This window comes from Magnolia sinica, chromosome 9, assembly GCF_029962835.1.
Source record: "Magnolia sinica isolate HGM2019 chromosome 9, MsV1, whole genome shotgun sequence".
NCBI classification, from domain to species: Eukaryota; Viridiplantae; Streptophyta; class Magnoliopsida; order Magnoliales; family Magnoliaceae; genus Magnolia; species Magnolia sinica.
In genome coordinates, this window is record NC_080581.1 from 85147490 (window position 1) to 85174997 (window position 27508).

At 39.4% G+C, this 27508-nt stretch overlaps 4 protein-coding genes across 11 annotated transcripts in view; 2 read left to right on the forward strand and 2 right to left on the reverse strand.

The window, feature by feature from the left end:
• LOC131255917 (disease resistance protein RPM1-like) overlaps positions 1–27508 on the forward strand; it is a 96530-nt gene that overhangs the window by 13459 nt on the left and 55563 nt on the right. The window contains exons 2-3 of one of the 3 annotated variants that reach the window (XM_058256862.1): positions 4991–7838; positions 7933–8274. In XM_058256862.1, coding sequence (XP_058112845.1) covers positions 5050–7818 — 2769 coding nt within the window. In that variant the 5' untranslated portion in view covers positions 4991–5049 and the 3' untranslated portion in view covers positions 7819–7838; positions 7933–8274. Of the gene's footprint in view, positions 1–4990; positions 7839–7932; positions 8275–27508 lie in introns of those variants that run through there. The other 2 variants (XM_058256861.1, XM_058256860.1) reach the window with 2 other exon arrangements.
• On the reverse strand, positions 16990–18173 carry LOC131255298 (disease resistance protein RPM1-like). Its single transcript, XM_058255995.1, has 2 exons — positions 17952–18173; positions 16990–17832 (listed from the first exon to the last, which is right to left on the reverse strand). The coding sequence occupies exons 1-2, from the start codon at positions 18171–18173 to the stop codon at positions 16990–16992; spliced, it is 1065 nt and encodes a 354-aa protein (XP_058111978.1).
• LOC131255299 (disease resistance protein RPM1-like) lies at positions 18522–19130 on the reverse strand. The gene has a single exon (XM_058255996.1). The coding sequence runs from the start codon at positions 19128–19130 to the stop codon at positions 18522–18524; it is 609 nt and encodes a 202-aa protein (XP_058111979.1).
• On the forward strand, positions 19162–27258 carry LOC131255920 (uncharacterized). 6 transcript variants are annotated; one of them, XM_058256866.1, is made up of 5 exons: positions 19162–19671; positions 19777–19997; positions 23279–23361; positions 23511–23587; positions 24731–25728. In XM_058256866.1, exons 2-5 carry the CDS (start codon positions 19953–19955, stop codon positions 24862–24864), a joined length of 339 nt encoding a protein of 112 aa, XP_058112849.1. In that variant the 5' UTR covers positions 19162–19671; positions 19777–19952; the 3' UTR covers positions 24865–25728. The 6 variants fall into 6 exon arrangements, with proteins under 6 accessions (XP_058112849.1, XP_058112852.1, XP_058112854.1 ...); XM_058256869.1 differs by lacking the exon at positions 19162–19671 and adding an exon at positions 22015–22123 and having other exon boundaries at positions 19690–20643; XM_058256871.1 differs by lacking the exon at positions 19162–19671 and having other exon boundaries at positions 19690–19997; positions 24731–24765; positions 25212–25728.

Consider the following 27508-nt stretch of genomic DNA (forward strand, 5'->3'; position numbering starts at 1 on the left):
AAATGCTTTGGATCAAGCCGATATTTGTTTTTTCCTTTCATCCATGTTCTTGTGATCTTATTAACAGGTTGGATGACAAATAAACGTTACTGTGTCCCCTAGGAAGGTTTCAACGGTGGAAATCATTATTCCCACTGTTTCCTGTGGCATGACCCACTTGAGTTTTGGATATGTTTCATTTTTTGGCTCAACCGCTAAAATGAGATTAAAAAACGGATGGGAGACATGGATAAACCACATGAATTCACGGTGGGCATAACAGAGTTTACTCATTACCATAAAAGCGTACTGAGTAACTCATTACCCAATCCGATTTCCTGCAGCTGTATACACGGTGCGTGGCCCATCTTGACACGCACCTATATCAGTAGCCAAATCGCTAGTGAAGTAACGTGTTCTGTGGACCGCACCATGATGCATGTGTTGTATCCATACGGTCCAACCATATGTAGAGATCGTTTTATGGCGTTAAACAGAGAATGAGATAGATCTAAAGTTCAAGTGTACCCCACCATAGAAAATAGTGGGGACAGTGACATCCATTGTTCAAAACTTCTTAGGGCCATAGTAGTTTCTGCTTAAGCTGATATTTTTATTTTCACTTCTTCTATCTCAGTATTAACTTATGAATAGGTCAGATCTCAAAAATACATCATGGTGGGCCCTATAAATGTTTCAACGGTAGGAATTTCCCTAACTATATTTTTCTTTAGTATGCCCCACTTGAGGTTTGGTTATCGTTCATTTTTGGCATGGTGCCCTGAAATGAACTCACAAAACGAATAAAAGGGAAGGATTTCTCACAAACATCACAGTGGACCCCACCTGGTTCCCAGCGCAGGAACCTCCTGCTAAAAGGCTTCCGCAGGAAATCCGACGGGATTGGAAAACGGATTGGCTGGTGTATTTACGTCAGCAAGTTCTGTAGGTCACATGATGTATTTGTTATATCCAAACCGTCCATCCATTTTACGAGCTTGTCATAAGATTTGAGCCAAAAAATATGACAGTTCTAAAGATAAACTGGACCACAATATAGAAGTGTTGGATCAATCTTATATTTATTTTTTTCCCTTCATCCATGTCCTTGTGATCATATAAAAAGGTTTCAACGGTGCAAATCATTATTCCAACTGTTTCCTATGGTAATGTCCACTTGATCTTTGGGTATGACTAAATTTTGGGTTCAACCGCTAAAATAAGATGGAAAAACAAACTGCGGCATGGATAGACCACATACATTTACGGTGGTACACCAGCCAATCCGCTTCTGACGTGGATTAAAAGTTACTCGACTTACGTGTAGCTGCAAGAGTCTTGGAGGAGTCCGAATTCCCGAGACCAAAAGCTATTTTAGTAATTCACATTACTCGACTTATGCATCCCAATATATGTAGAGATGAATGGTCTTATTGGGCCCCTTGTGATGTATATATTTTATTCATGCTGTCCATTCATTTTGAAAAATCATTTTAAGGAATGAACAAAAAAATGAGGTATATTAAAGGCTCATGTCGACCACACCATAGAAAGCAGTGAAATTGAAAACCTTGTAGGGCATGACAACCACGACCTATAACATGATAGCCACAACTCATATAAGATGACAACCACAACTCATATAACATGATAACTACGAACCGGGTGACAACCACGACCCATATAACATGATAACCACGACCTATATAACTTGGCATCTACGGCCCTTAACAACCACGACTCATATAATATGACAACCACGACCTATATAACTTCACAACCACGACCCATATAATATGACAACCTCAACCCTTGCTACATAACAACCACGATCCATTCGAAGGGTCATGGTTTACATGCACAATGGATCTTGATTTTCATCCACAAAGGGTCGTGGTAACCCTACCCCTAAAATGACACAACAAAAAGGATGGGCGGCATGGATTATTCACATGCATCAATGTGGGCCCATTTGGGTCGTGGTTTGTATGGGTCGTAGTTGCCATGTTATATGGGTCGTGGTTGTCATGTTGCATGATTCGCGGTTTGCAACGTGTTCACTTCATTTTCTACCAACCATTGGTACCATAACTTAAGGCCCACAATGGGGTGATCTGATCCATCCACCTTGTCGGCTAGCTCATTATAGGCCCAAAAAGTCCTAACTTGGGTATTATCCACTTCTAACAAACATCACATGAGAACCACGACCTATATAACATGATAACTACGACCCGCGACAACCACGACCCATATAACATAACAATCATGACCCATATAACATGACAACCACGACCCATAACAACTACAACCCTTACCACAATACAACACAACCCATATAACATGACAATCACGACTCATATAATATAACAATTACGACCCATATAACATGATAACTATAATCCATGACAACAATGACCCATAATAATTACAATCCATGACAACCACGACCCTTACCACATTACAACCACGACCAATATAACATGACAACTATGACCCATGACAACCACGACCCCTATAACATGACAACTATGGCTCATATAACACGACAAAAAGGATGGGGCCTACGAGCTCCGAATCAGGCTAATATTTGGAACCTAGCCCTAAAATAACACGACAAAAAGGATGGGCAACATAGATTATCACATACATCAATGTAAGCCCCACTAGTTGGTCTTAACAGCCACGACCTGTTAACATGACAACTACGACCCATGACAATTACAACCCATATAACATGACAACCACGACCCATATAACTTGGTAACTACGACCCATGACAATTACAACCCATATAACATGACAACCACGACCCATATAACTTGGTAACTACGACCCATGACAACCACAACCCATATAACTTCACAACCACGACCCATATAGTATGACAACCTCGATCCATGCCACATGACAACCATGATCCATATAAAAGGTCGTGGTTCACATGCACAATGGATCGTGATTTTTATCCATAATAGATCGTGGTTGATATTTGACGCTACCCTAAAATGACCCAACAAAAAAGGATGGGCGGCATAAATTATACACATACATCAATGTGGGCCCATATGGGTCGTTGTTTGTATGGGTCATAGTTGTCATATTATATGGGTCGTGGTTGTCATGTTTCATGAATCGTGGTATCCACGCGTTCACTTCATCTTCTACCAAACCATTGGTATCATAGCTTAAGGCCCACAATAGGGTGATTCGATCCATCCACCTTGTCATCCAGCTCATCGTGGGTCCAAAAAATCCTGACATGGGGTGATCCGATCCATCCACCTAGCCTTAAAATAGCACGACAGAAAGGATGGGCGGCATGGATTATTCACATACATCAATGTAGGCCCCACTAGATGGTCCTTGCCAAGGCCTATAAAATGCAGATTTCAACTCGTATAGCATGACAACCACGACCCTTACCTCATGGCAACCACGACCCATAGCCGAGTTGTGGGTGTAATGCAGTAAGGGTCATGGTTGTAATGTGGTAAGGGTCGTAGTTGTCATGGGTCGTGGTTCTCATGTTATATGAGTCGTGGTTCTCATGAGTCATAGTTGTCATGAGTCGTAGTTATCATGTTATACGGGTCATGGTTCGCATGCTATATGGGTCGCAATTGTTACATGTTCACGTCCTTTACTACCAAATGAAAGGAGAGTCATTGATACAATAGCTTAAGGCCCACAATGGGGTGATCCATTCCATCCACCTTGTCAGCCTGCTCGGTGTGGGCCCAAAAAAGTCTTGACTTGGGCAGTGTCCTCTTTTAACAAACATCACAGTGAGTGAGCCTGGAAAGTTTCAACAGTGGGTTCCATTGTCTCCATTGTTTTCTATTATGTAGCCCACACAAGCTCTTGATCAGGCTGATATTTGGGCCCTAACCATTAAAATGACATGGCAAAAAGGATGGGTGGCATGGATTATACACATATATCAATGTGGGCCCACGTGCTTGGTCCTTGCTTGCACGCAAAAAAGGGTTTCGTACACATTACTTTCTTGGCATTAAATACGACGTAACTTCTTCTTCCCTGGAAAATGTACACTTACTGAAATAAGGATAAGGGCATTTTGATCCAAGTAATTTTCGAAAGCATGTCAGAAGGCGCTTTAGGGAATATATGAAGTGTCGTAGCGTTCGAGGTAATTTGCCCAAACTTCAAGGCAAGTACGATCAATTTCTCTTTCCTTTTTGTGGCAAGCTGGCAAGCAGATGATCCGGATACATTTGACAATGTCAATGTATGACAATATACGGTGAAAAGCAGGGAAACTGATGTACGCCAGAAGCGTACATGATGGGAACAGATTGGCTACTCCGCTGCCACCAGCCCCGTGGCTGATGGTCGGTGCTCTGTGGGACCCACCATGATGTATGTATTTCATTCATTCAGTTCATCCATTTTTTACAGATCATTTTAGGGCTGTATACCAAAAATGAGAAAGATATAAATCTCAGGTGGACCACACTGCAGGAAAACAATGATGATTGGATATCCACCATTAAAATCCTCCTATGGCCCACTGTACTATTTATTTGACATCTAATATGTTGATTAGGTCATACAGATCCAGATGAAGGGAAAAAACAAAGATCAGCTTGATCCAAAACTTTTATGGCCCCCAATAAGTTTTTAATGGTCGACATTCAACACTGTTTCCTGTAATGAGGTCCACTTGTGATTGGGATATACCTAATTTTTGGTTTCATACCATAAAATGATCTATAAAGATATATGTACGGCATGGATGAAACACATATATCAAGGTAGGGCCCACAAAGCACCGACCACCAGCCATTGGCTGGTGGCATATGGGGAGTAGCCAATCCGTTTCCGTACATGATAATCTAGTCAGATATTCATCAATCTCGACCATCCAGGTTTTCCATAGTATTCATGAGCCAGTATTAAATATTAATAAAAGAAAAAGTAGAGATTGAGAAGAGGATGCCATCCTGTTAAATAATTGGAGATAGTTTTCCTTTTCCTTGTCAAATAGGTGTGATGGCCTTTGAAAGCTAAGGAAACGTTAAGTATCAGAGAGAAGAAGAAAAAGAAATGGCAGAGAGTGCTGTGAACTTCTTAATACAACACTTGGGGCCTTTGCTGGTGGATGAAGTGCAGTTGTTGAAGGAGGTCGACGGAGAAGTCCGTGAACTCATAAATGAGTTCGAAAGCATCAGATCCGTCTTAAGGGATGCCGACGCGAGACAAGATACCGATGAAGGCCTCAAGACATGGGTGAAACAAATAAGAGAAGTAGCTTATGACGTTGAGGATGTTCTCGACGAGTTCATGCTCAGCCAAGCACAAGAGCAGCACGGCTCCCATGGATTCGTTGATTTTCTTCATAGACCCATCAAGCGGTTGAAGGCACGCCATCAAATTGCATCGTTGCTACGAGATATCAAAACCAGAATCCGTAAGATTTTGGAGAGAAAAGATGCTTACGCTCTCAATGGAATAGAGCAAGGTTCAAGCTCGAACAACATGAGTGATCAATGGTATGATCCTCGATTGAATGCTCTTTTCATTGAGGAAGCTCATCTTGTGGGCATCGACATGCCAAGGAGCCAATTGATCAGATGGTTAATGAATGGAGATTCGAGACTCTCGACGATTTCGGTGGTCGGGATGGGTGGCCTAGGTAAGACCACTCTAGTAAAGAAAGTCTATGATAGCCAACAGGTGAAACAACGTTTTGAAACATGTGCTTGGATCACTGTCTCCCAATCGTTCAAAGCGGAGGAACTGCTTCGAAGCATGATAAAGCAATTCTTCGAAGAAAAGAAAGATCCATGTCCACAAGGATTAGACGCTATGACACAGGTCAAGCTCATACAAGTGCTACGGAGTTACTTGCAGAAAAAAAGGTATGTGCTTGTTCTTGATGATGTATGGGAGGCACATGTATGGAATTTCGTAAGCAATGCATTGCCCACTGGCGAATATGGTAGCTGGGTAATGATCACCACACGCAAAGGTGACGTTGCATCATCTTCTTACATCGGACCCTCCAATCACATCTACAACCTTCAGCCTCTGCATCCAGAAAATGCCTGGTCCCTCTTTTGCAGGAGGGCGTTCCAATCAAACCAGGAGAACAGCTGTCCTCAGGAATTGGAGAAGCTTTCTCAAAGTTTCGTCAAAAAATGCCGAGGACTGCCTCTTGCGATTGTCGCATTGGGTAGTCTTCTGTCAATGAAGGGCAAGACGTATGTTGAGTGGGAGATGATTCACCGTAGCCTTGGATCAGAGCTTGAAAGAGACGACAGTCTTAGAAGCATGATGAAAATATTACTGCTCAGTTTCAATGATTTGCCTTACTACCTGAAATCATGCTTCTTGTATTTGAGTATTTTCCCCGAAGACTATCCGATTAAGCGTATGAAACTAATTCGCCTATGGATAGCTGAGGGTTTTGTAGAAAGTATAGTAGGCAGGTCAAAGGAAGAGGTTGCTGAAGGTTACCTCAATGAGCTCATCGCTAGAAATCTGGTTCACGTGGCAGAATGGAAATCTTCTGGTTGGACGGTGAGGGTGAGCACTTTTCGCGTCCATGATCTTGTGCGGGAGATGATTATTCCAAAATTCAGTGAGGAGCATTTCTTTGCATCTTCTGTTGAAGAGAACACAATGCCTTGTAACAGAATCCGGTGTCTGTCCATTTATAAAGATGAAAATTTTCCAAAATTTGATGCCTTCTCCTGCCTTCGCTCTTTGTTCATTTTTGGTGCCGAAAGACTATCTAAAGCCCCTACAATCACTTCATTTTACAGCTTAGGGTTGTTGAGGGTGGTAGATCTTGAAAACACGTCCATGAAAATCTTTCCTGATGATCTAACAAGCTTGTTGCATTTGAGATACTTAAGCTTGGAGAATACAAAGATCAAGAAGCTTCCTAGTTCGTTGGGGAGGCTAAAGAACTTAGAAACATTGAATCTTAAGGGCACTTTCGTATGTGAATTGCCGGTTGAGATTCTCAAGCTCCAGCAACTACGACACCTTCTGGCTTATTCCTATATGAGGCAGAGCTTTTACAGGCCATTTAATAGTATAGATGGAATTAAGGTGCCTGCTGGAATGGGGAGTATGAGGTCCCTACAGAAGTTGGCATATATAGAGGCAGAGAGCGGCATCATTAGAGAGCTGGGGAATCTCACCCAACTGAGGAGGTTAGGCATTATCAAGCTAAAAAGGGAAGATGGGAACGATTTGTGCACTTCCGTTGAGAAGATGGACTACCTTCGGACCTTGGATGTGACATCAATGGCTGAGGAGGAGGTTCTCAACCTGCATTCTTTATCGCATCCTCCGCTACCTCTTCAACGTCTATATTTGAAAGGGCGTTTGGAGAAGTTGCCCGAATGGATTGCCTCACTTGATAATCTGGTACAAGCTCGTCTGAGATGGTCCAGATTGAGGGATGATCCACTCAAAGCCCTTCAATCACTGCCCAATTTGGTGGAACTCCAACTAGATCGAGCTTATGATGGAGAAGAATTATGCTGCGAGGGTAGAGGATATCCAAGACTAGAGAAATTACGGCTCATTGAGTTGAGCGGGTTGAAGAATGTCAGGGTGGAGAAGGGAGCAATGTCTAGCCTTGCAGAGCTAGATATTAGACGATGCGAAGAATTAGTGGAGGCGCCGCTGTGGCTCGAACACGTCACTAACCTCAAAATACTTGACCTGTATGATATGTCGGAGGCTTTCTTGAAGGGGCTCAGGAAGGATGGAGCTGGAGAGTTTGTGGATTCCATTCGCCACATCCCACGCATACAATATACAGACACTCAGACAAATACTACTAGTGTTTTGTCATGATTCTGAAGAGCAGTTGTCAGGTGAATGCTTTATATTTTTGTTCTTTCTCATGTTTTTTTTATATTATTACTTGCGTTTTCTTTTTCTTTTCTTTTTTAAATGACATTTTTAAAGTTGTTTCAAGGAGGTCGGTTCCTCTAAAATTACATGGAGTAAGCTTTGTATGTGCCTTATATCTAAGCTATTCATCCGCTTTGACCATTCATTTTAGGGCATGGCGCTCCAGGTAATTAGATAGGCATGATTCTGGAGCATCTCAACACCATGGGTTTCTTTTACTTGATGCACAGGTCAGATGGTATGCACATTTAACTTGGAAGCGGATTGGGTGGTGTTGGGCTCTGTGGGGTCCACCGTGATGTATGTGTTCCATCCATGGCATCCATCCATTTTGCCAGCTCATTTTAAGGCATGAGCCCAAAAATGAAGTAATCAAGAATTTTAGTGGACCACACAGTGAACAGTGGTGATTGAATGCCACCATGAAAATACTTAAATACTTCTTGCACGCCACAAAAAAGTTTTGGATCAATCGGATATTTGTCTTTTTACTTCCTTCAGGTCCTACGTGACCTTCAGGAAGGTGTCAACGGTTGGCTTTCAATCACCACAATCCTCTTTTGTGGTCCACTTAAGCTTTGGATCTGCTTCAATTTTGGGTCCATGCTCTACAAAGTGGATGTATGTGGTTTATCCATGCCGTCCATCTACTTTTCCAGCTTATTTTAGGGGTTGTGCCCAAAATTTAAGAATATCCAAAGATCAAGTGGACTATGCCATTGGAAACAGTGGGAATAATTAATGATTTCCACCGTTGAAGCCTTTCTAGGGCCCACAGTGATGTTTATTTATCATCCAACCTGCTCATAGGACTAAACAGACATGGATGAAGGGAAAACACAAATACAAACTTGACCCAAAACTTCAGTGGCCCTCAAGAAATTTTCAACGGCAAACGTTCAATTCACATGGTTTCCTGTGGTGTAGTCTACTTGAGCTTTGCATACCCTTCATTTTTACCCTTAAGATCTAAAATTATCTGGTAAAATGGATGAACGGAGTTGATAAAATACATAAATGGACCCCACAGTTTTACTCAGTACACAATCAGCTTCCTTTAGAGATCCTCCACAAATCCCGTTACATGCAGAAGGTAAAACACCAAAATTCTATAGAGCCCACCATATTGTACGGACAAGCTCTTTATAACAGGTGCACCTTCTCATGTGCCCATAAAGGAGTGCAGTCCAAAGCGTTGGTGGGCCACACCATGTGCCTCTAAGTTCACTCATTTATGTTTTGGCTCATGATTACCTTCAAGCATGCATTTATTTATTGGACGAGGATTGCGTCTTGCGTCCAACAAGGGATTGGATGCATTCCATTGAAACTTTTTCTTATATGATTGTATTTTTTTAAGACCTGCAAACAAAGGTAGATGGTGGTGGACATCAAGAGCGCAAGCGTCATATCTCTTTGACTCTCATTCTAGCTCTCTGGTTACTATTTTAGAATTCAATAAGTGACATTGTCACTTTGGCATTCCTTATTTCGAGTTTTAAAAATGTTGTTGCTTGTATTGGTTGTAGTTCATTGTCGTTTGATACTTGTAAGTTCTTGAAGCATCATGGGAGTATTTTTTTTTTTTTTCTAGAGATGGAGCTGGAATTTGTGGATGGGGATAACTTGAGGAATGCATACTTTTTCATCTATTATTTTTCTTCTCCTTGTAATTGAGAGATCTTTAGTTCTTCCTTTTCTTCTTTTTCTAATTCAGAAATCCTTGTTTGTTTTCCATCTCCTTATAAGTTACTTGATGGGAGTTTCCTGCAACACCAAGCCATGTGGGGCTTACAACGATTTTCATGTAAAATCTACTTCATCCATTAGTTTTACAATCTCATGTTATGATGAGAGACATCCAACCGAAATCTCGGTGAACAGCAGCCGTGACTATAACGGTCCTAAGGTGCCGAAATTTTTTCTTAGGTAAGTTCTAACCCACACGAAAGGCATAATGATCTGGGCACTGTCTCAGAGAGAGGCTCGATGAAATAGACATGTTTGTGAAGATGTGGGCCAACCGCACCTAGACAGAAAGACCCTATGAAGCTTTATAGTTCCCTAGGATTGGCTTTGGGCCTTTCGTGTGCAGCTTAGCTGGAGGGCTTAAAAGGCCTCCTTCTGGGGAGGGGGAACCATCAGTGAAATACCACTCTTGAAGAATTAGAATTCTAACCTTATGTCAGGACCTACCGGCCAAGGGACAATCTCATGTAGAGAGTTTCTATGGGGTGTAGGCCTTCTAAAAGGTAATGGAGGCATACAAAGGTTTCTTCGGTCCGGACGGAGATTGCCCCTCAAGTTCAAAGGAAGAAGGGAGAAGACGCAGGTGTGTCACACCACACCAAAAGGTAGGATGAAAACACCCACACTATCATGATATTTATAAGCCATCCAATCCATTCAAAAGATGATTCTGACCAGAACGAAAGGAAAATACATATATCTAGCTTATCCAAAAATTCTATGGGCGTTCAGTCCCTACTGTTTCTTGTGGTCTGTCTTGGAACAAGTTTATTTTTGTGCTCTCAAGGTAACATGATTTGTTGTGATGGATAGAGTGGGTTTTCAAACGGACATCAGTGGGCTCCACAGGGCTTCGTGTTGCAGGGACTCCCTATATTAGGAGGAAATCTCTCTGTCGTTTTTTTTTTTTTGTCGCTTTCCTCTCTTGAGGAAATCTCTATCGTGCATTAAGAATTCCACGGGAGTTGGATTGGAGTGATTGAAGTCCCTCTACTATAGCGCAACAGGTAAAACGTACAAGTTCTTCTGTGACCACATGTTTTATACGTGTAATCCACTGTGCATTGGTTGTGATCCTTGATTCTAAGATCTCCCAGATACACAACTCATGTGATCTAAACCAAAGTGAACGATGGGGATGACATGCTAATCATAATTTTGTGCATGTGTATGCACCATTCGTTAAACCAGCTCTCAACAATAACTCAACGAGTTGGAGGGATTGTACAAAATTCAGACTGATTAAGAAATACAGAGAGACTTGACAAGCTACTTGGTTTTTAGGTGCAATTTTACATTGCTGCAGTTGGTGTGTCCCATATGAGATTTTAATGGGCATAGATTAGGGGAGTCCGGGTAACAGCTTAGTGGGTGAATCCTTGACCATGGGGCCCACCTTGATATTTGCGTTATATATCCACTCAAACCATTAATTCTTCTAGCTAATTTTAGAGCATGGTCCCAAAAATGAAGCAGATCCAAAATCTCTTGACCATTAAAAACTTATTGTGGGCCACAAAAGTTTTGGATCAAGCTAATATTTGTATTCTCTCTTGGTCCAGACCTGTGCAACCTTATCAACAAGCTGGATGTAAAAATAAACATTATGCTGGGCCCTAGGAATTTTTAAATGGTGGGCGTTTATTGATAGTAACGTTCCTGATTTTCATATTGTAAGTAGACACATAAAAACATAAATTAAAATGGTTAAAAATTTAATTTTTGTGTTAATAACAAAAACAAATCACGTAATCATTTAGTAAAGACACTATTAGATTTGAGAGGATTAATGATTCTTACCATCTCCTTTTTAAGCCAACAATAGAAAGCTACCCCGTATCCTCGTGATGATAAAGAAAATATCTTAGATCAGACTAACTAGTTCGGCATGCAAAAGTTCCTTCATTAAACCAGAATTACAATGTTCAACCACAAAAGGCAAAAGAAGATTCCCATAATTCAAAGGATTACTCAACATAGATTTGTACATGCCATGAGGTGGGCTTTCTCTTAGATTGTTTATATTTTGCCAAATTGTATGATGTGTCTTTGATTGGTCCCTCATTCCTATGCCTGTTATCTTAATGGAGGATACACGAAACCATAGTATTATCTTTTATTGTTGATGTCTTAAATCTGTAAATCGATCATTGACAGATTGTTCGATGCCATCGAATAGCTGCACGATCATGTTATCGAAAAAATCCGAATGAGTTTTTCGACATATTATATATGATTTTAGGGCAATAGGAACTTTTTAAGCCAACCAACCCCACCGCACTAGGTTGCCAACACCGGATTTGCAAGATTCCATCAGATCAATAGTCAAAAGTCCATTTAGTTTCGCTTTTATTATAAATATTAAGTTTTAGTTCTAGTATAACTTTTCATCCTTGAAGTTATAGAAGTTGTGTCCAATATGAAAATGGGTTTAATGCCAAATTGGATATTTATTATTTTTTACCAAAAACCACAAAATCTAATAGGAATAGAATTCCTATATATAAATAATAGAGTTTACCATTTATTGTAAGTTACCTTTTTGGAGTGTTTGAGTTGGAGTCTAAGTCTAAAACCGCATATTAGTTTGTGTTCTTTATTTAAATAGCTGTAATTTCTTCTTCTTTTTTTAATCCCTTGTGGGTCGGAGATACGTAGAGTTAGATTCGAGGCACAGAGAGCCCCATGATCAAAGTAATTATTTTCCCCATGAACAGAGTAAGATGATGTAATTATTTCTTAAGGAAGACGGTGAAGTTATTAATGGTCAATCACCCATTTTTCTTATGGTAGGGTCACTTGAGATTTGGATCTACTTCATTTTAGGGGCATAGATATAGCATATATGCATCAAGGTGGATGCGGTTTGGCTAGCGATGCTGTGGCTAGTGGTTGGTGCTCTGTGGACCCACCATGATCTGTGTTTTATCCATACCGTTCATCCTTTTTTAAACATCATTTTAATGACTTATCCCATAAATGAGGTAGATCAAAATCTCAGGTGAATCACACCATGGGAAAACATAATGATTGAATGTCTACCATTAAAAACCTCTTAGGGCCCACTATAATGTTTATTTGACATCCAACCTATAGATTAGGTCATACAGACCTGGATGAAGTAAAAAAATAAATATCAGCTTGATCCAAAAATTTTGTAGCCCCAAGAAGGTTTTAATTGTGAGAGTTGAATAAAGCCTGTGTGGCCCACTTGAGATTTTGATCTACCTCAATTTTGGGTTCATATCATAAAATTATCTGAAAAAATGGATGGACGGCATGGATGAGACACATACATCATGTTGGGGTCCACAAAGCACCAACCACTAGTCATTGGCTAGTGGCAGCTGGGGAGTAGTCAATCCTTTTTCCCATCAAGTTGGCCCTATAATAAAGCCGCACTAATTCGTGCATGTATTATGTTCTTTTGTTATTTTTCTCTCTTTTCTCTTTATTGTTTGTGCTTCCCTGAACACACACGACATGCAATAAAGGCTAATGTAAAGGGAACATAAGTGACAATAGAATGGCACACACGTGCATCCAGTCCATTTATAGGATTCATCCAACCTTTTATAAGTTTTCCAAAAATAAATTTGGTCCACTCAGCATGTGGGTCCTAATATTTAAAATAATGAATGAATTAGAAAACTTCAGCCAAGTTCTCCGAAGCCGTATATTCATCTTGCAATACAGCGGAAGCCGTACATTCATCCATACTGCTTATAACATTATTCCTGGTGGGACGAACTGAAAACAGAAAAAGGTTAGCCTAATCTAAAATTTCTGTGGCCCCATGAATGTTTCAATGGTGGATGTTCAATCATCGCGGTTTCTCTCCACGGGAATTACTGAGAAGGCAATCCACGTTCGGTTTAGATCTTGGGAACGTGCGGACGCGGATTTCATGCCAAAGCCTTTTTGAAGTTTCTACGCTGGGAACCAAATGGGGTCCACTGTGATGTTTGTAAGAAATCCACCCCCTTCATCCGTTTTCTGAGTTCATTTTATGACATGATGCCAAAAATGAACTGGATTCAATACTCATTTGAATGAAAACGTGGGAATTGAACGTACACAGTTGAAATATTCGTTGGGACACATAAGTTTTGAATCATTCTAATATTTGTGTTTTCTATTCATCCCAATGACCTTATGAACAGTATAGATGTCATGCAAACATCACTGTCGACTCAGGGAAGTTTCAACGGTAGGCATTTGGCATAAGACGGATGTGGATTTCCTGTTAAAGCCTTTTGCAGGTATAAGTTCCTTTGTGGAACTTAGGTGGTGCTCTATGATGTTAGTGAGAAATCCACCTTATTCATCCATTTTGAGTGCTTATTTAGGCCAGATCCAAAATTCAAGTGGGCATACCAGATGAAAAACTAGGGAAAGCAATTCCTACGGCTGAAACCTTCTTAGGCTCCACCTATACGCTTATATGCCATCCAAACCGTTTGTACGGTCATTTCTAATGGGATGAACTGAAAACACAAAAAGGTTATCATGATAAAAGACTTTTGTGGCTGCATGAATGTTGCAACGATGGTTGTTCAATCCCCATTTTCCTCTTGTATGGCCCACTTGTGCCTTGTATCCAGCTCATTTTCGGTCACAAGTCCTAAATTAGCGTGCAAAATGGATTAACGGAATGGATTTTTCACAAACATCACCATCGGCACCCAACTTCCTGAAAGGCTTTAGCAGGAAATCTGCGTCCACACAAGATGGTGCCACCTTACGGTAGGGCCCACTTTAATATATGTATTCTATGTAAACCCTGATCATCAGTTTTTCCACATTATTTTAAGGCTCGAGCCCAAAAATGAGGCATATCCAACCCTTAGGTGGACCATAGTAAAGAAAAAAGTGGTGATGTAACATTCCATCATTGAAAACTTCTATGGCCCACTGTAATGTTTCTATGATGGGTGGACCATACTAAAGAAAAAGGTGGTGATGTAATGTTCCACCATTAAAAACTTCCTACAGCCCACCATAATGTTTCTATGATGTATATTTGCCATCCAACTTATTAATAAGGTCACAAAAATCTAACTTAAAAGAAAAAAAATAATAATAATAATAAATCAGCTTGATAGAAAACTGAAGTAGTCCATTATAAGTTGTTAATCATTCATCACCTGGTACGGCCCACCTGAGATAGATTTGGATTTGCTTCATTTTAGGGTATGGATATAACATACATGCATCAAGGTGGGCCCTGTAATAAAACCCCACCTTAATGCACGTATTCTAGCTTTTTGTTATTATTATTATTATTTTTTTTCATTGCTAGTGCTTCCCTAAACATGCACGCCTTCAATAAAGGCTAATGTTCCCACTTCCCCGACGTACATGCCTGCTTCCCCAACACGAATATTATGGACAGAAACACCCAACGTCAAAACCTTTGTGGGCCCACCCTGATGTTTATATGCCATCTAAACCGTTCATAAGGTTTATTTCCACGGGGATGAACTCACACCACAAAGGTTGTAATGGTAGGCTTTAAATCTCCGCTGTTTAGTGAGGCCTGCCCCCACTTAGAGCTCTGGATCTCCTTCACTTTGAGATTCATGTACTAACATGATCTAGTGAAACTGATGAACGGAGTGGATTTCACATGAATATCACGATTGGCCTCACATAGTTACAGCTAGAGGCTGCTGACGTCCATAACCCCGATCCAACGGATATGGTATGATTGGCAGTCCGTTTGTATCCTACACCAATACAGGATCTGTATTCTATTTTAATGGAATCACATCAAATCCTTGGGAGAAGACATCTTTGGCACTTGTTGACAATACATGGTGAGTGGCTACTTCATTATCCATGGCAGACTTTGTGGGGCCCACCATGATGAATGTGTTATATATATACTGTCCATCCATTTTGCCAAGTCATTTTGATGACATGAGCCCAAACATGAGGTAGATCTAAAGCTTGATCCAAAACTTCTATAATACCTGAAAAGTTTTTCAAGGGTAGGCATTTAGTAACTTCTGTCATTAATTTTTTGTGTTTAATTGAGTATTGGATCTGCCTCACGCAGATGCAGGCCCTTGGTGGTGTGTGGATGTTACCAATTTTGGTAGGTCCACCATGATGTGTGTTTTATATCCACACCATCCATTTAATTTGCACGATAATTCATGTTTGTAAGGTCACAAAGACCTGGACAAAGAGAAAACACAAATATCATCTTGATCCAAAGCTTCCATGGATACAAAGAAGTTTTCAATAGTAGGCATTCAAGTCTTATTTCTTTTTGTGGTGTGGTCTACTTCAGCAGTGGATCTGCCTCATTTTTAGGCTCATGCCGTAAAATAATCTCATAAAATGGATGCACGGTGTGGATATAACATATATTTGTCCATCAAATGCAGTCATCAGGGTTAGGACATGAGATCAAAGATAGTCTAATCCACTGTTCATGTGGGCCATACAATAAAGAATGGTAAGAGGATACACCTGTCACCAAGGTAGTTTGCCTTTTCACCAGGCCACCGCCACCCATAAGCCTCCAAATTCATATGGCAGCTCACATAATGGCTGTATTTGACTGGCTATCACCCACAAGCCTCCAAAGTCACATGGCAGCTTAAATAATGGCTGCATTTAACTGGCTTTCAGGTCATCTGACTTTCATGATAAGGTATGCCAAAAAAGAGCCGTGATACATTGTTGTCATGAAATAAGCTTACTCCATAGTGTTATATATTAAACAGCTTCCTACCACTTTTCAGAAAAGTGGGAGCACACCACTTGTAACTGGGACTTTGCTTTTTAGAAGAGTAGGAGCACACCACTTATAACTTTGCAAATTGAGAAAGATATAAATCTCATTTAGATAAGCTCCACGAAATGCGACAGGCCTCATCTGTCCATCGTATAAACTATTATACAAACAGGAAAAAAAAAAAAACTGGCAAGGAGGCAGTCCATTTGTGTTAATACATGCCACTGATTCAGTTGCAACAGCCCTTAATTTTCTGCCACAAATAACCTCCTGACCTACATAGGCCTCGGCCACCATCCAGACCAGCTGGGTCCTCTTCCTGAGGGACCATCCTTTATACAACAATAAAAATGCTAAAAAATACATGAAAAAAAAAAAAAAAAAAAAAAACAGAGAACAAAATTATCAACTGAAGGTTCTCTCAGAGTCATGAAAAGTCCCTATAACTCCTGTTTTTTTAGTATCTATATATCTTACGAGTGGAATGTGCTGAATGGAATTGACTAATTCATTAAACCCATCCTTCGTTAGCCCCCTCAGAAAAGCAAATGGCGAATCCACCAGATAGAACATTTTGAGGTTAGTGAGATTTTCAAGCCCCAAAGGCACCTCTCCTAACTCTTCACAACCATCCTTAGCTTTTCAAGGCAATACATTGCTCCATTCTCTATTCTCACCTTCTTCAATTCCTTCAAATCAAGAAGGCTTAAATCCTTGAGTCTTGGATATCCTCCCGCCTCGCAACATAACTCTTCTCCGTTGTAGGCTCGCTCAAGAAAGAGTTCTACCAAATTCGGCAGTGATTGAAGGGCTTTGAGAGGGTCATCCCTCAATCTAGACCATCTCAAACGAACAGAGACTAGGTTATCAAGTGAGGCAATCCATTGAGGTAACTTGAGCAAACGCCCACTCAAGCACAACCTTTGAAGAGTAGGTGGAGGATATGACAGAGAATGCAAGTCAAGAAGCTCCTCCGCATCCATCAATCTCGCAGAAAAGGCTTGAAGGTGGTTCATTTTCTCGACGGAAGTGCACAAATCATCCCCATCTTCTGTTCTTAATTTGATAACGCCGAACTTCCTCAGTTCGATGAGATTCCCCAACTCTCTAACCACGCTGCTCTCCGCCTCTATGTACGCCAACTTCTGTAGTGATCTCATACTCCCCATTCCAGTAGGAACCTTAATTCCATCCACAGCATTAAATGGCAAGTAGACCCCCTTTCTAGCATACCGATAAATGAGAAGGTGGCGAAGGTTTTGGAGCTTGAGAATCTCAATTGGCAATTCACATACAAAGGTGCCCTTAAGATTCAATGTTTCTAAGTTTTTAAGCTTTCCCAATGAGTTAGGAAGCTTCTTCATCTTTGTATTCTCCAAGCTCAAATATCTTAAGTGGTACAGACTAGTCAAAGAATCAGGAAAGCTATCCATGGAAACATTTTCAAGATCCACCACCTTAAACAACCTTAAGCTGGAAAAACATGTGATTGCAGAAGCAATAGATAGTCCATCCACCCCCAAAATGAAAAAAGAGCGAAGATGGCAGAAACTTTCTAATTTTGGAAATTTCTCACCATTGTTGTAAATAGACAGACGCCGGATTCTATTACAAGTATCTTGTTCTGTTCAACAGAAGATGCAAAGAAATGCTCTTCCCTGGACTTTGAAATAATGATCTCCGGCACGAGATCATGGATGTGACAAGTGATCAATTTCCCATATGATTTCCTTTCTGCTACTTGAACGAGATTTCTAGCGATGAGTGCATTGAGGTAACCTTCAGCAACCTCTTGCATTGACCTGCCTTCATTTCTTTCTACAAAACCTTCGGCTATCCATAGCCGAATTAGTTTCATACGCTTAATCGCATAGTCTTAGGGGAAAATGCTCAAATACAAGAAGCATGATTTCAGGTAGTAAGGCAAGTCATTGAAACTGAGGAATAATATTTTCATCATGCTTCTAAGATTGTCATCGCTTTCAAACTCCAATCCAAGGCTTCAGTGAATCATCTCCCACTCAACATATGTCTTGTCCTTGATTGATAGAAGACTACCCAATGCGACAATCGCAAGCGGTAATCCTCGGCATTTATCTACAAAGCTTTGAGAAAGCTTCTTCAATCCAGGAGGGCAACAATTCTCTTAGTTCGAATGGAATGCCTTCTTGCAAAACAGAGACCAAGTCTCTCTTGGAGGCAGAGGTTGAAGATTGTAGATGTGATCAGAGATTCCAACGCAAGAAGATGATGCGACATCATCTTTGCGTGTGGTGATCATTACCCTACTATTATAATTGCTAGCAGGCAATACATTTCTTATGAAATTCCATACACGTGTGCTCCATACATCATCAAGAACAAGTACATACCTTTTATTCTGCAAGTAGCTCCGTAGCACTTGGATGAGCTCGACTTGTGTCATCGCGTCTAATCCTTGGGGAGATGGATCTTTCTTCTCCTCGAAGAATTGCTTTATCATGCTTCGAAGAAGTTCCTCCACTTTGAACGATTGCGAGACAGTGATCCAAGCATATGTTTCAAAACATTTCTTTACCTGTTGGTTATCATAGACTTTCTTTACTAGAGTAGTCTTGCCAAGGCCACCCATCCCAACCACCGAAATCCTCAAGAGTCTCGAATCTCCATTGACTAGCCATCCAATCAATTTGCTCCTTGGAAGGTCGATGCCCACAAGATCAGCTTCCTCAATGAAAAGAGCATCGAGTCGAGGATCATACCATTGATTACTCATGTTGTTGGAGCTTGAAATTTGCTCCCACTACAACAAAGTGCGGCATTACCAACCCTTTTTTTTGGGCGCCGAACGCGCACTGTCGGCAAAGGGTGCCAAACATATCAATAACCCTAATTGGCCCTTCATTTGCTCTCTCTCTCTCTCTCTCTCTCTCTCTCTCTCTCTCTCTCTCTCTCTCTCTCTCTGTTTCCGCCCCCATTCTCGTCTCTCCCTCTCTCCTGATTCTCCTCTTTCCCTCTCTTTCTCTTTTCCGATCTCCGCTCCATATTCTCCTCTTTCCCTCATCCTCTCTCTCGATCTCCATTTCCCTCTCCTCTCTCCTCTCTCCTCTCTCTCACCTGCTCCATCTCTCTCATTCACCTCCCTCTCTCTCTGTCCAACGCATCTCCACCATCTCTTCTATCTCCCTTACGTCATCTTGTTGCTCGGATCTCCATTGCAGCAGCCGCTCGAAGGAACCATGCACCATTCGAAAGCCCATTTTCAAAATTTTGTGGCATTTCTTAAAATCGAAGGAATTTAAAGCTCCTCTCTGCAGGTTTGATCTCTTCCTCTCTGTCTCTTTCTGTCACTCTTTCGGATTTCATGAATGCTAACTATTTGATGAAATGGCTCAACAAGATTTGATTTTTTTTTTTTTCAGTGAAAATGAGAAATCTGGATTCGTGAATCTCGTGTCTCATTATCTAAGGTAGAACGAATCGAACTCTTCCGATTTCTCCAGATCTTGCAATTTCATCACTTGATTTTTCTGTCTTGTTATATGGTAGCGGAGAAGCACAACATATTGATTGAAGTAAGACCCAGCTATTCTAACATATGAAGTCATCATTACTTATGATAGCTTGGCATCGACTCATGAGGGTGATCTCCTGGTTTCATGTTTCTTGTATTTAATTGAAATGTACACTAGCGGAAACAAAATCTGGTGAGTGAAAATGCAATTTTTAGTTATCAATAGAAAAAGGAAAATCTTTTAGTTCTCTATTGCATTATTCTTCTGATATAGATAATTTGGTAGAAGTATTTTGGGAAATGCTGTGACATGTTGAGAATGCCAGTCCCCAGCTCCTTCGGCAGCTCTCTCTGTTGTTGTTGCTCTCCTGCCTTCACTGTAGTAAGTTTTCCCTGCATTCAAAGCAATGACCTTGTTATAGTTGCAGCATGAAGCTTTCGGCCAGGTGCATGAATGATAAGGATGCTGGAAAGGCCTAGATTGGCTGAAGTTTTTGTTTTATTGGCTGGGTTCTACTTGGGTGTCGGTGGGTATCTGTGATCGCCTATGTTTCTTATTTCTAATCGGTTGTTTCGTAGGTCTTAGCTTTCTCTTCAAGTGTCCTGGTTGGCTTGCTTAAGGATCATATGATGTTTTTAGGGATTCTGTGCTGGATGTGTTCTTTCTCTGGGTCTTGGGGTGTTTAAATATTTTCATAGCTTGCGGATTTTTGTGGTTGGTTCAGCATGGTTGTATGGCTGGGGAGGCAAGTAGCCATGCATGCAATTAATATATGTAAGCTGCCTTTGTATATATTTTGTGGCTAGGTGATATGTGATGGGTGTGACCCAGTTTTTTTTTTTTCCTTCAACGGATGTAAAGCATTCTTTTCTGTCTTAATAAAATTTCTTAGGGGTGTACCCTACCTTTTACAAAAATAAGAAAATTTGCTAGATTAACAGAACTCCATTTTGAAAGGAACCTGTGTAATTAAAAAAGGTTTAAAACTATATATGTTTTGAAATTAAATGTCTTTTTCAATTAAAAAAATTGACTTAAATATGTCTTTATCAATAAAATATAGATAATAAAAACTTTCAAAGACAATTTAGAACATAGAAATTGATAATCCTCACTGATCCATATATCAGATTGCTTTATATGTGGATTACTTGAAAAAGGACTTAAGAAAGGTGAATAATACTGATTGAATGGAACTAATAAATCAGGCAAATAATGCTTTGTAATTTTTAAGCTGTGTGCCCTTTTGAAAGTAATTAAAGAGTCCGAGCAGTTGGAGTTGGACTTGAGACCTTCTTATTTAGAGGAGGTTTTAAGTCTAATTGTTCAGCCTACAATGTATGGTCTACCCAATGGATAAGTACTTCCAACCTATTAAGTGAATGTGAAATCGTTATAATAGGTTAGCCACATGAGGAGAACCGCTAAATAACAAAATATAGATGGATAGGACTCTGTTTTAGAGTTTTAATAATATGTCCGTTTTATAGATGGATGGGACTCTGTTTTGTGTTTCTGTCCTGATCAGATGCGTAGGGTTGTTTGTCAATTTAGTAACTGGGATTTCAGCACAGTTGCAGGGCCTATTCTCATGTCTGGCAACCTGGATTTTGGGGTGTTCAAATCCTGATTTATAAATTCACGTATTTAACGGCTTACAAAATCCAGGGATTGCAAATCGTCCCCAAAGGTCATTTTTAAAATGTTTATAAAAGGGAGACATGTGTGTTCTAAAAAACCATCCATACGATTTTGTGGGCCCCAGATGATGTCTGAATGACAAAAAAAATGGTCCTGTTTTGAAAGCCTATTGATATAGCTCTCAAACAATCAAATATCATGGACTCTTTATGTCATTTTTCTTACATGTGACTTTGATATCATTTAAATGAACTATTATGATGGAATTAGGTAAGAGTAGTATGATGGGATTTAGATAATTTGTCATTTTAAAAATATTTTGTTAAAATGGATGATCCTAATTAGAATGAAGAATGCTTAATACTAAATCAGGGTTAATTTGCTTGGGAAAAAGTATATATGCATGTAATTCTATGACCGAATGATGAATGGAATTTTAGTTTACTTCTCCCAACTCATTTTGTTTATGTTTCATTTTAGTCTACTGACTTGTTTTGTTGCTAGATGACAAGACAACTATGGCTGTACTTCAATCTTGAAATCTGATTCACTAGTCTTAGAATGTATTTACACAATTTCCAGAACAATGCCTTTTGGAAATCTAAACATCCAGGTCAGTGAGTTTTCCTCAGATCTGAGATCTTTTTCCTGCGATGTCTGCGTTTTCTGCCCTTCTACTTTGATTTTCCTTGATTTCTTGTCAGATCTAAGGTTCTTATGTGATATATGGTGTAGATATCTTGATAAATGAATGATATCTTTTTATAGATCGCTGATAAAATGCTCCATACCCTGTCCATTGTCTTCCTATAGGGCTGCTAACACTGTTAATGATGTTATGGAATTTGTACTTTAAAACTTCATAGAGATGAATAAACTTCGGGTCCGATGCATCATCAGGTTAGTTGAAATTTTAGAGAACTATCGCTATTGTGTTTGAGCACAAAAAGTAAGTGCATGCCATAAATGAAAAATTGGAGCATGGGGGTTTGTGAAGGGAAGATGCAGTGTAGGTTGAATTTCATGCTATTCTACATGTTTGACGAAATTCCTCAACCAGACTCTGTTTCTCACCAATGAATCGTACCAGCTCCAAGTTGATTTCCCCAAGCATTACCTCATGGAAGCACCTCAAGTCAGATTTTATTTTATTTTATTTTATTTTGTGGAAATTGGTTATCTGAAATGTTGATCAATTGCTTGAAATGTCTGACCACATAAGATTTTTTAATACAAAAAAGCCTGACCAATTACTCAACTCTGTATTGGATTGTTATTGTAGGGCCCCCTAATCTCTGATCAAACAGCTTGTGGGGCCCACTCCTGGGCTTTTGTGGAACCAACTCCTAGGCTGCAGCACCACGCGTCATCGAGTTCAAAATCAAAATGGACATTTCCTATTACACATTTCTTAAGTTGCTTATGTTTTATATTTAGAGGAGTAGCTGAATAATTTTTAAGACCTACGACAGTCCACTCAAATATCTACATTTCCTACACATTCGGCTTGAGCTTTAGGCCATTCATGTGGGTGTGTTACTATAAACCTTAAGCTGATGAAATTGAAAATGTTGGAAAATTACATTTACATGATGTTGATAAAACCTAATTCAATTGCAACAGTCAGTCCCAGGTTATTACTATAACGTTCATTACAGATTCTAGTTTTTTCTCCAGCTTTTCCTGTTTGTGTTTTTGTTTATTGAGTTGAAGTGATTTGATCATTCCTCAATGCCGGGGTATTGAACGTGCTAACTCTTTTAAACAGGGCCCAGAAGAAGCTGTCGGCGATCGGATCGTGGGAGAACACAAAGAAGGCTTCTGTGGAAGCTCAGCTAAAAAAGATAAGAGGTAAGAAAGTTATGCTTTTTCATTAGATGTAGAGGAATGATCCAATGCTAAACACTCATAGCTAAGTATGTTAATCAAGCCTTCAATCTTCTTACTTGAGGGGCACTTGTACAAGATCCAGGCCATTCATTTATTTTGACCCAATGCAGATGGGCCATGTTGCTGAAAAAACACCAGATGAGTGATACCGGGCATGTGCCGAAGAAGATCCTCAGGTGCTTTGGAGGTTAGAAATTCCCAAACATAAATTGAAAGAAAGTAGAAATGGTGAGTCTTTCCCTTCTTCGCTATGTATTTATTTTCTTATGCTTAAGAGTGTTTCATTACTATGATAATGGTTGATCATGTATGTGTATAGTGTGATAGTTTGTTGTATATGTTTGGATTCTAGAAACTAAGTTTGAAAATCTTGGATGGTTTTGAATCATATAGCAGCACGACCTATGTTGCCTTGAAAGGAATTTCGATAAAAGATAGGATATGCAGATAGTTGTATCTGCATATACTTAATGAATACAACTTCTCTTACACACTTCAAATCTATTATACTTTTTTCTTTGGCAAGTATGAATTTATGATTAAGGCCCTGTTTGGATACTGCCAAACAAGTTACTTTTTCTATTTTACAGCGGTAGATAAGTAACTTATTTCAGATAAGTAAGTTTTGTTTATGATTAGTTATAAGTAACTTTTTTACTTACAAGTACTTAATCAATTCAGTTATATGTGGACCCATCATGATGTATTTGTTATATGTGGACCCATCATGATGTATTTGTTATATGTGGACCCATCAATTCAGTTATAAGTGGACCCATCCATGTTGTCCATCCATTTTTTTCAAATCATTTCAGGGAATTAGCCCAAAAATTAGGCACATTCAAATATCAAGTTGAATGAGAAACAGTGGTGATCGAACTCCCACCATTAAAACCTTCATCAGGCTAAATGCTTTGGATCAAGCTGATATTTGTGTTTTCCATTCATCCTAGTCTGTATGACCTAACAACAAGTTGGATGGCAAATAAACATTACAGTGGGCCTTAGAAAGTCTTTAATGGTGGGCTTTCAATAACTACTGTTTCCTGTGGTTGGCATGGATGCCCCCATTAGTTTTCTGTTGGGCCCACTTGGTGTTTAGATGCAATCCAATCCATTTATCTGATATGACTCATCAGGATGAAAGAATGACAAAAAATTGCAGGTATTCCGAAACTCAGGGGAGCCATATCATGTAAATTTAGAGTTGCGAGGAACGCAAGTGTTTTCCAGTTGTTTTAGGGTGTGTTTGGATGCACTATTGTTTTGTAAAAACTACTTGCATTATTGAATGATGGTTAATCAAATCTACAATTTCTTGCTTTATCAGATGATTGTTGGGGTGAATTGAATCATGACTCGGAGGTTTGCTTTTTTTCATTTTATAACTTTGTGTTCAAATCTCTTAGAGAGCTTAAATTCTTTACAAAGTTTCTGTCTTTGATTACATGTTCTAAGGATTGAAACTGACTATCCTAGTGAAAAAATGATGCTTGTAAGAATGAAGCCGCTATTCAAGTAACCTGGAATACCATTTGGTTTTGTGTTGGGAATTTGAATTAGAAGAGAGAAATATTCAGTGTTTCTATTTTTTGATTTTCCAAAAAGTTGTTTATATATAGGGTGCATTTGGTTGCACCAAATATAATGAAATTTCTTGATGTTTTGCACTAAACTAGACTGATTAATAATGAAATATTATGAAATTTCATGATATTTAGTGCACCCAAATACACCGTTACTGATTTTTTGTTCTTCTATGTATTAGAAACCTTCTTAAAATGATACTAAATGGGATGTTTTGTTTTTAGGTTGACAGTGTAAAGAAGCATGGGATTCTACTAGAAGTAGTTTAGTTTCTGATTGATCTGAAACTTCATGAGCTCTAGTAGTAAATAACTTTTGCATTCTTCATGAGCTCTAGTAGTGTTTGAACTGCTGCTATCCCAGATTTTATTTCAGTCTGCTGAATCTGTATTGCAGTGGGAATCCTGTGCTGATTCCATTCCTAATGGAGCGGACAGTACTAATTGAGAAATCTTTTCATTGATTGAGTAAAGATCATCCATCGACCTTCATTGATTTGGATGCATATCGCTTCTTAATAGATAAATCCTATCAGCATGCATTAAGCTTTTCAAGAACACTTTTTTTTTTTTTTTTAGAATTCCAATTGGTGGGGAGTTTCAGTTGTCAGGCTGGCTTCACTTGTTGAATTTCGTTTTTTCTTTTTCCTGGTTAGGCTATTGTCAGATGTCAGTTGTAATGTTGGTGCTTGACATCACTGCTATTCACTTTCAAACCAATCGAATATAGGAACTCTCTCTCTCTCTCTCTCTCTCAATGTTGGTGCTTGACATCACTGCTATTCACTTTCAAACCAATCGAATATAGGAACTCTCTCTCTCTCTCTCTCTCTCTCTCTCTCTCTCTGGAAAGACTATATTCATCACTGCTAAAAGCATACCTCCCCACCAAATGGACTATAATCTCTCTCTCTCTCTCTCTCTGGAAAGACTATCCATCACTGCTAATAGACTATATTCTCTCTCTCTCTCTCTCTCTCTCTCTCTCTCTCTCTCTCTCTCTCTCTCTCTCTCTCTCCATCTAACCTTTTGCATCTCTTTCTCTGCCAAAAGCATACCTCCCTTCCCTGGTGGGTTTTCATTTTTAATCTTTTTCTTTAGTTTCTCACCAAAGTATAAAATAGAAATTGAAATCACAAAGACCAACTTCCCACTTTCGAGTTCGATACAGAGAGAATTCACAATTCAAGATCACATTAGGTGGAGATATTACTTGATCGTTGGCAGAGTTAAAACTGGTAAGTTCTCCTTTCTTCGAATAAGATCATCCCAGTGTTGTAATCCAGGCTTTTCATCTGGTAATTTTATTTATTTATTTATTTATTTATTTATTTTCATATGGTTTTGAATGTCCACTAGTTTTTTTCCCCAGTAGAATGTTCTGCTGAATCTTGTTTTCATCGTCTTGATTTTCTTTTTTTGGACAGCTTTTCTGCTTTGTTGAGGATTTTTGTTCTCGTGCATGGTTGGAGAATTGATGTTGTCTAGTGATTTGGCACGTTGGGAATTTGTTTTGGAATTCGATCATTTCTTCTCTATATTCTTTAATTCGATTTTGTATCCCTGCAGATGTTATCTTCTTGTTATTTTGAAATAAAGAGCAATCAAAGTACTGTTTTGGTGTTTGATCATTTGAAGCTATCTTTCGGTTTTAATTGATAAATTGATGATAGTGAGTTGCTTATAATACCAATATTTTTTCAATGGGAAATTAAATCTGAATCTATGTAAAGCTAGCCCATTAACTGCAGTTTTCGTAGACAGATTTAGATTCTTTCTTCGTTTCTTCTTTTTTCTTTTAGCTCTTTGTTGGCACGCATTTACATATGTAGAGCTGATCCATACCGTTGCATCCCCCTCCAGATTGTTTCTTGTTTCACATTTTTCTTAATCAGCTTCTTCTTTTTCTAATTCTGTTTTTCCTTACTTTGTTAATCTTTTTTTTTTTTTTTTTTTTTTTCAGGCTGCTTGGAAAAGAGTTGAGGAATTTAAGGACTGTCTGGATCTCACGCTTGTGCATGCCATGTTGGGACGACAGAACGGGATTGGCCGGTGAATCTGGTGACCTTTAGCTTTCGAATGCTTCCAAATATTATTATCTTTCTCACATTAATGGCCACCTTTGTACACTTGAAAAATCACTAGCAACGTTTAAAAAAAAAAAAAAAAAAAAAAACAAACCATTCATAAACGCAACAGGAAGTAGAATGAAAAGAGGTTCAATAGTTTGGATAGCAGATTTCCTATAATATTCACTATTATTTCTGCTCTATGGCTACGAATCAAATCCAAAAGGCATATCTATTGCTACAGATTTTATCCGTAGCTTTCTACATTTTCCTGGTGGCCTCTAAAACCGCCGGTAAAATATACTGGCCGTCGGTAAAACCTTTACCGACCGAGCCTTTGCTGGCTGTTGCCTGACAGCCGGTAAAATCTTTACCGGCAGTTTTTGGATATTTGCCGGCGGTTTTGACCGGCGAGAAAGACCCATTTTGTTGTTGCGTCCTTGTTATTGAGAG

Bases quoted from the DNA above. Each gene is read 5' to 3' on its own strand.
- LOC131255298 (XM_058255995.1), bottom strand. From the start codon at position 18,173: ATGCAAGAGGTTGCTGAAGGTTACCTCAATGCACTCATCGCTAGAAAT. The intron at 17,833-17,951 runs GTGAGAAATTTC...AGGTTGTTTAAG, and splicing joins TCTGTCTATTTACAACAATG to GTGGTGGATCTTGAAAATGT.
- LOC131255299 (XM_058255996.1), bottom strand. From the start codon at position 19,130: ATGAGTAATCAATGGTATGATCCTCGACTCGATGCTCTTTTCATTGAG.
- LOC131255920 (XM_058256866.1), top strand. From the start codon at position 19,953: ATGAAGTCATCATTACTTATGATAGCTTGGCATCGACTCATGAGG. The intron at 19,998-23,278 runs GTGATCTCCTGG...TCTTTTAAACAG, and splicing joins CTTGGCATCGACTCATGAGG to GGCCCAGAAGAAGCTGTCGG. The intron at 23,362-23,510 runs GTAAGAAAGTTA...GACCCAATGCAG, and splicing joins TCAGCTAAAAAAGATAAGAG to ATGGGCCATGTTGCTGAAAA.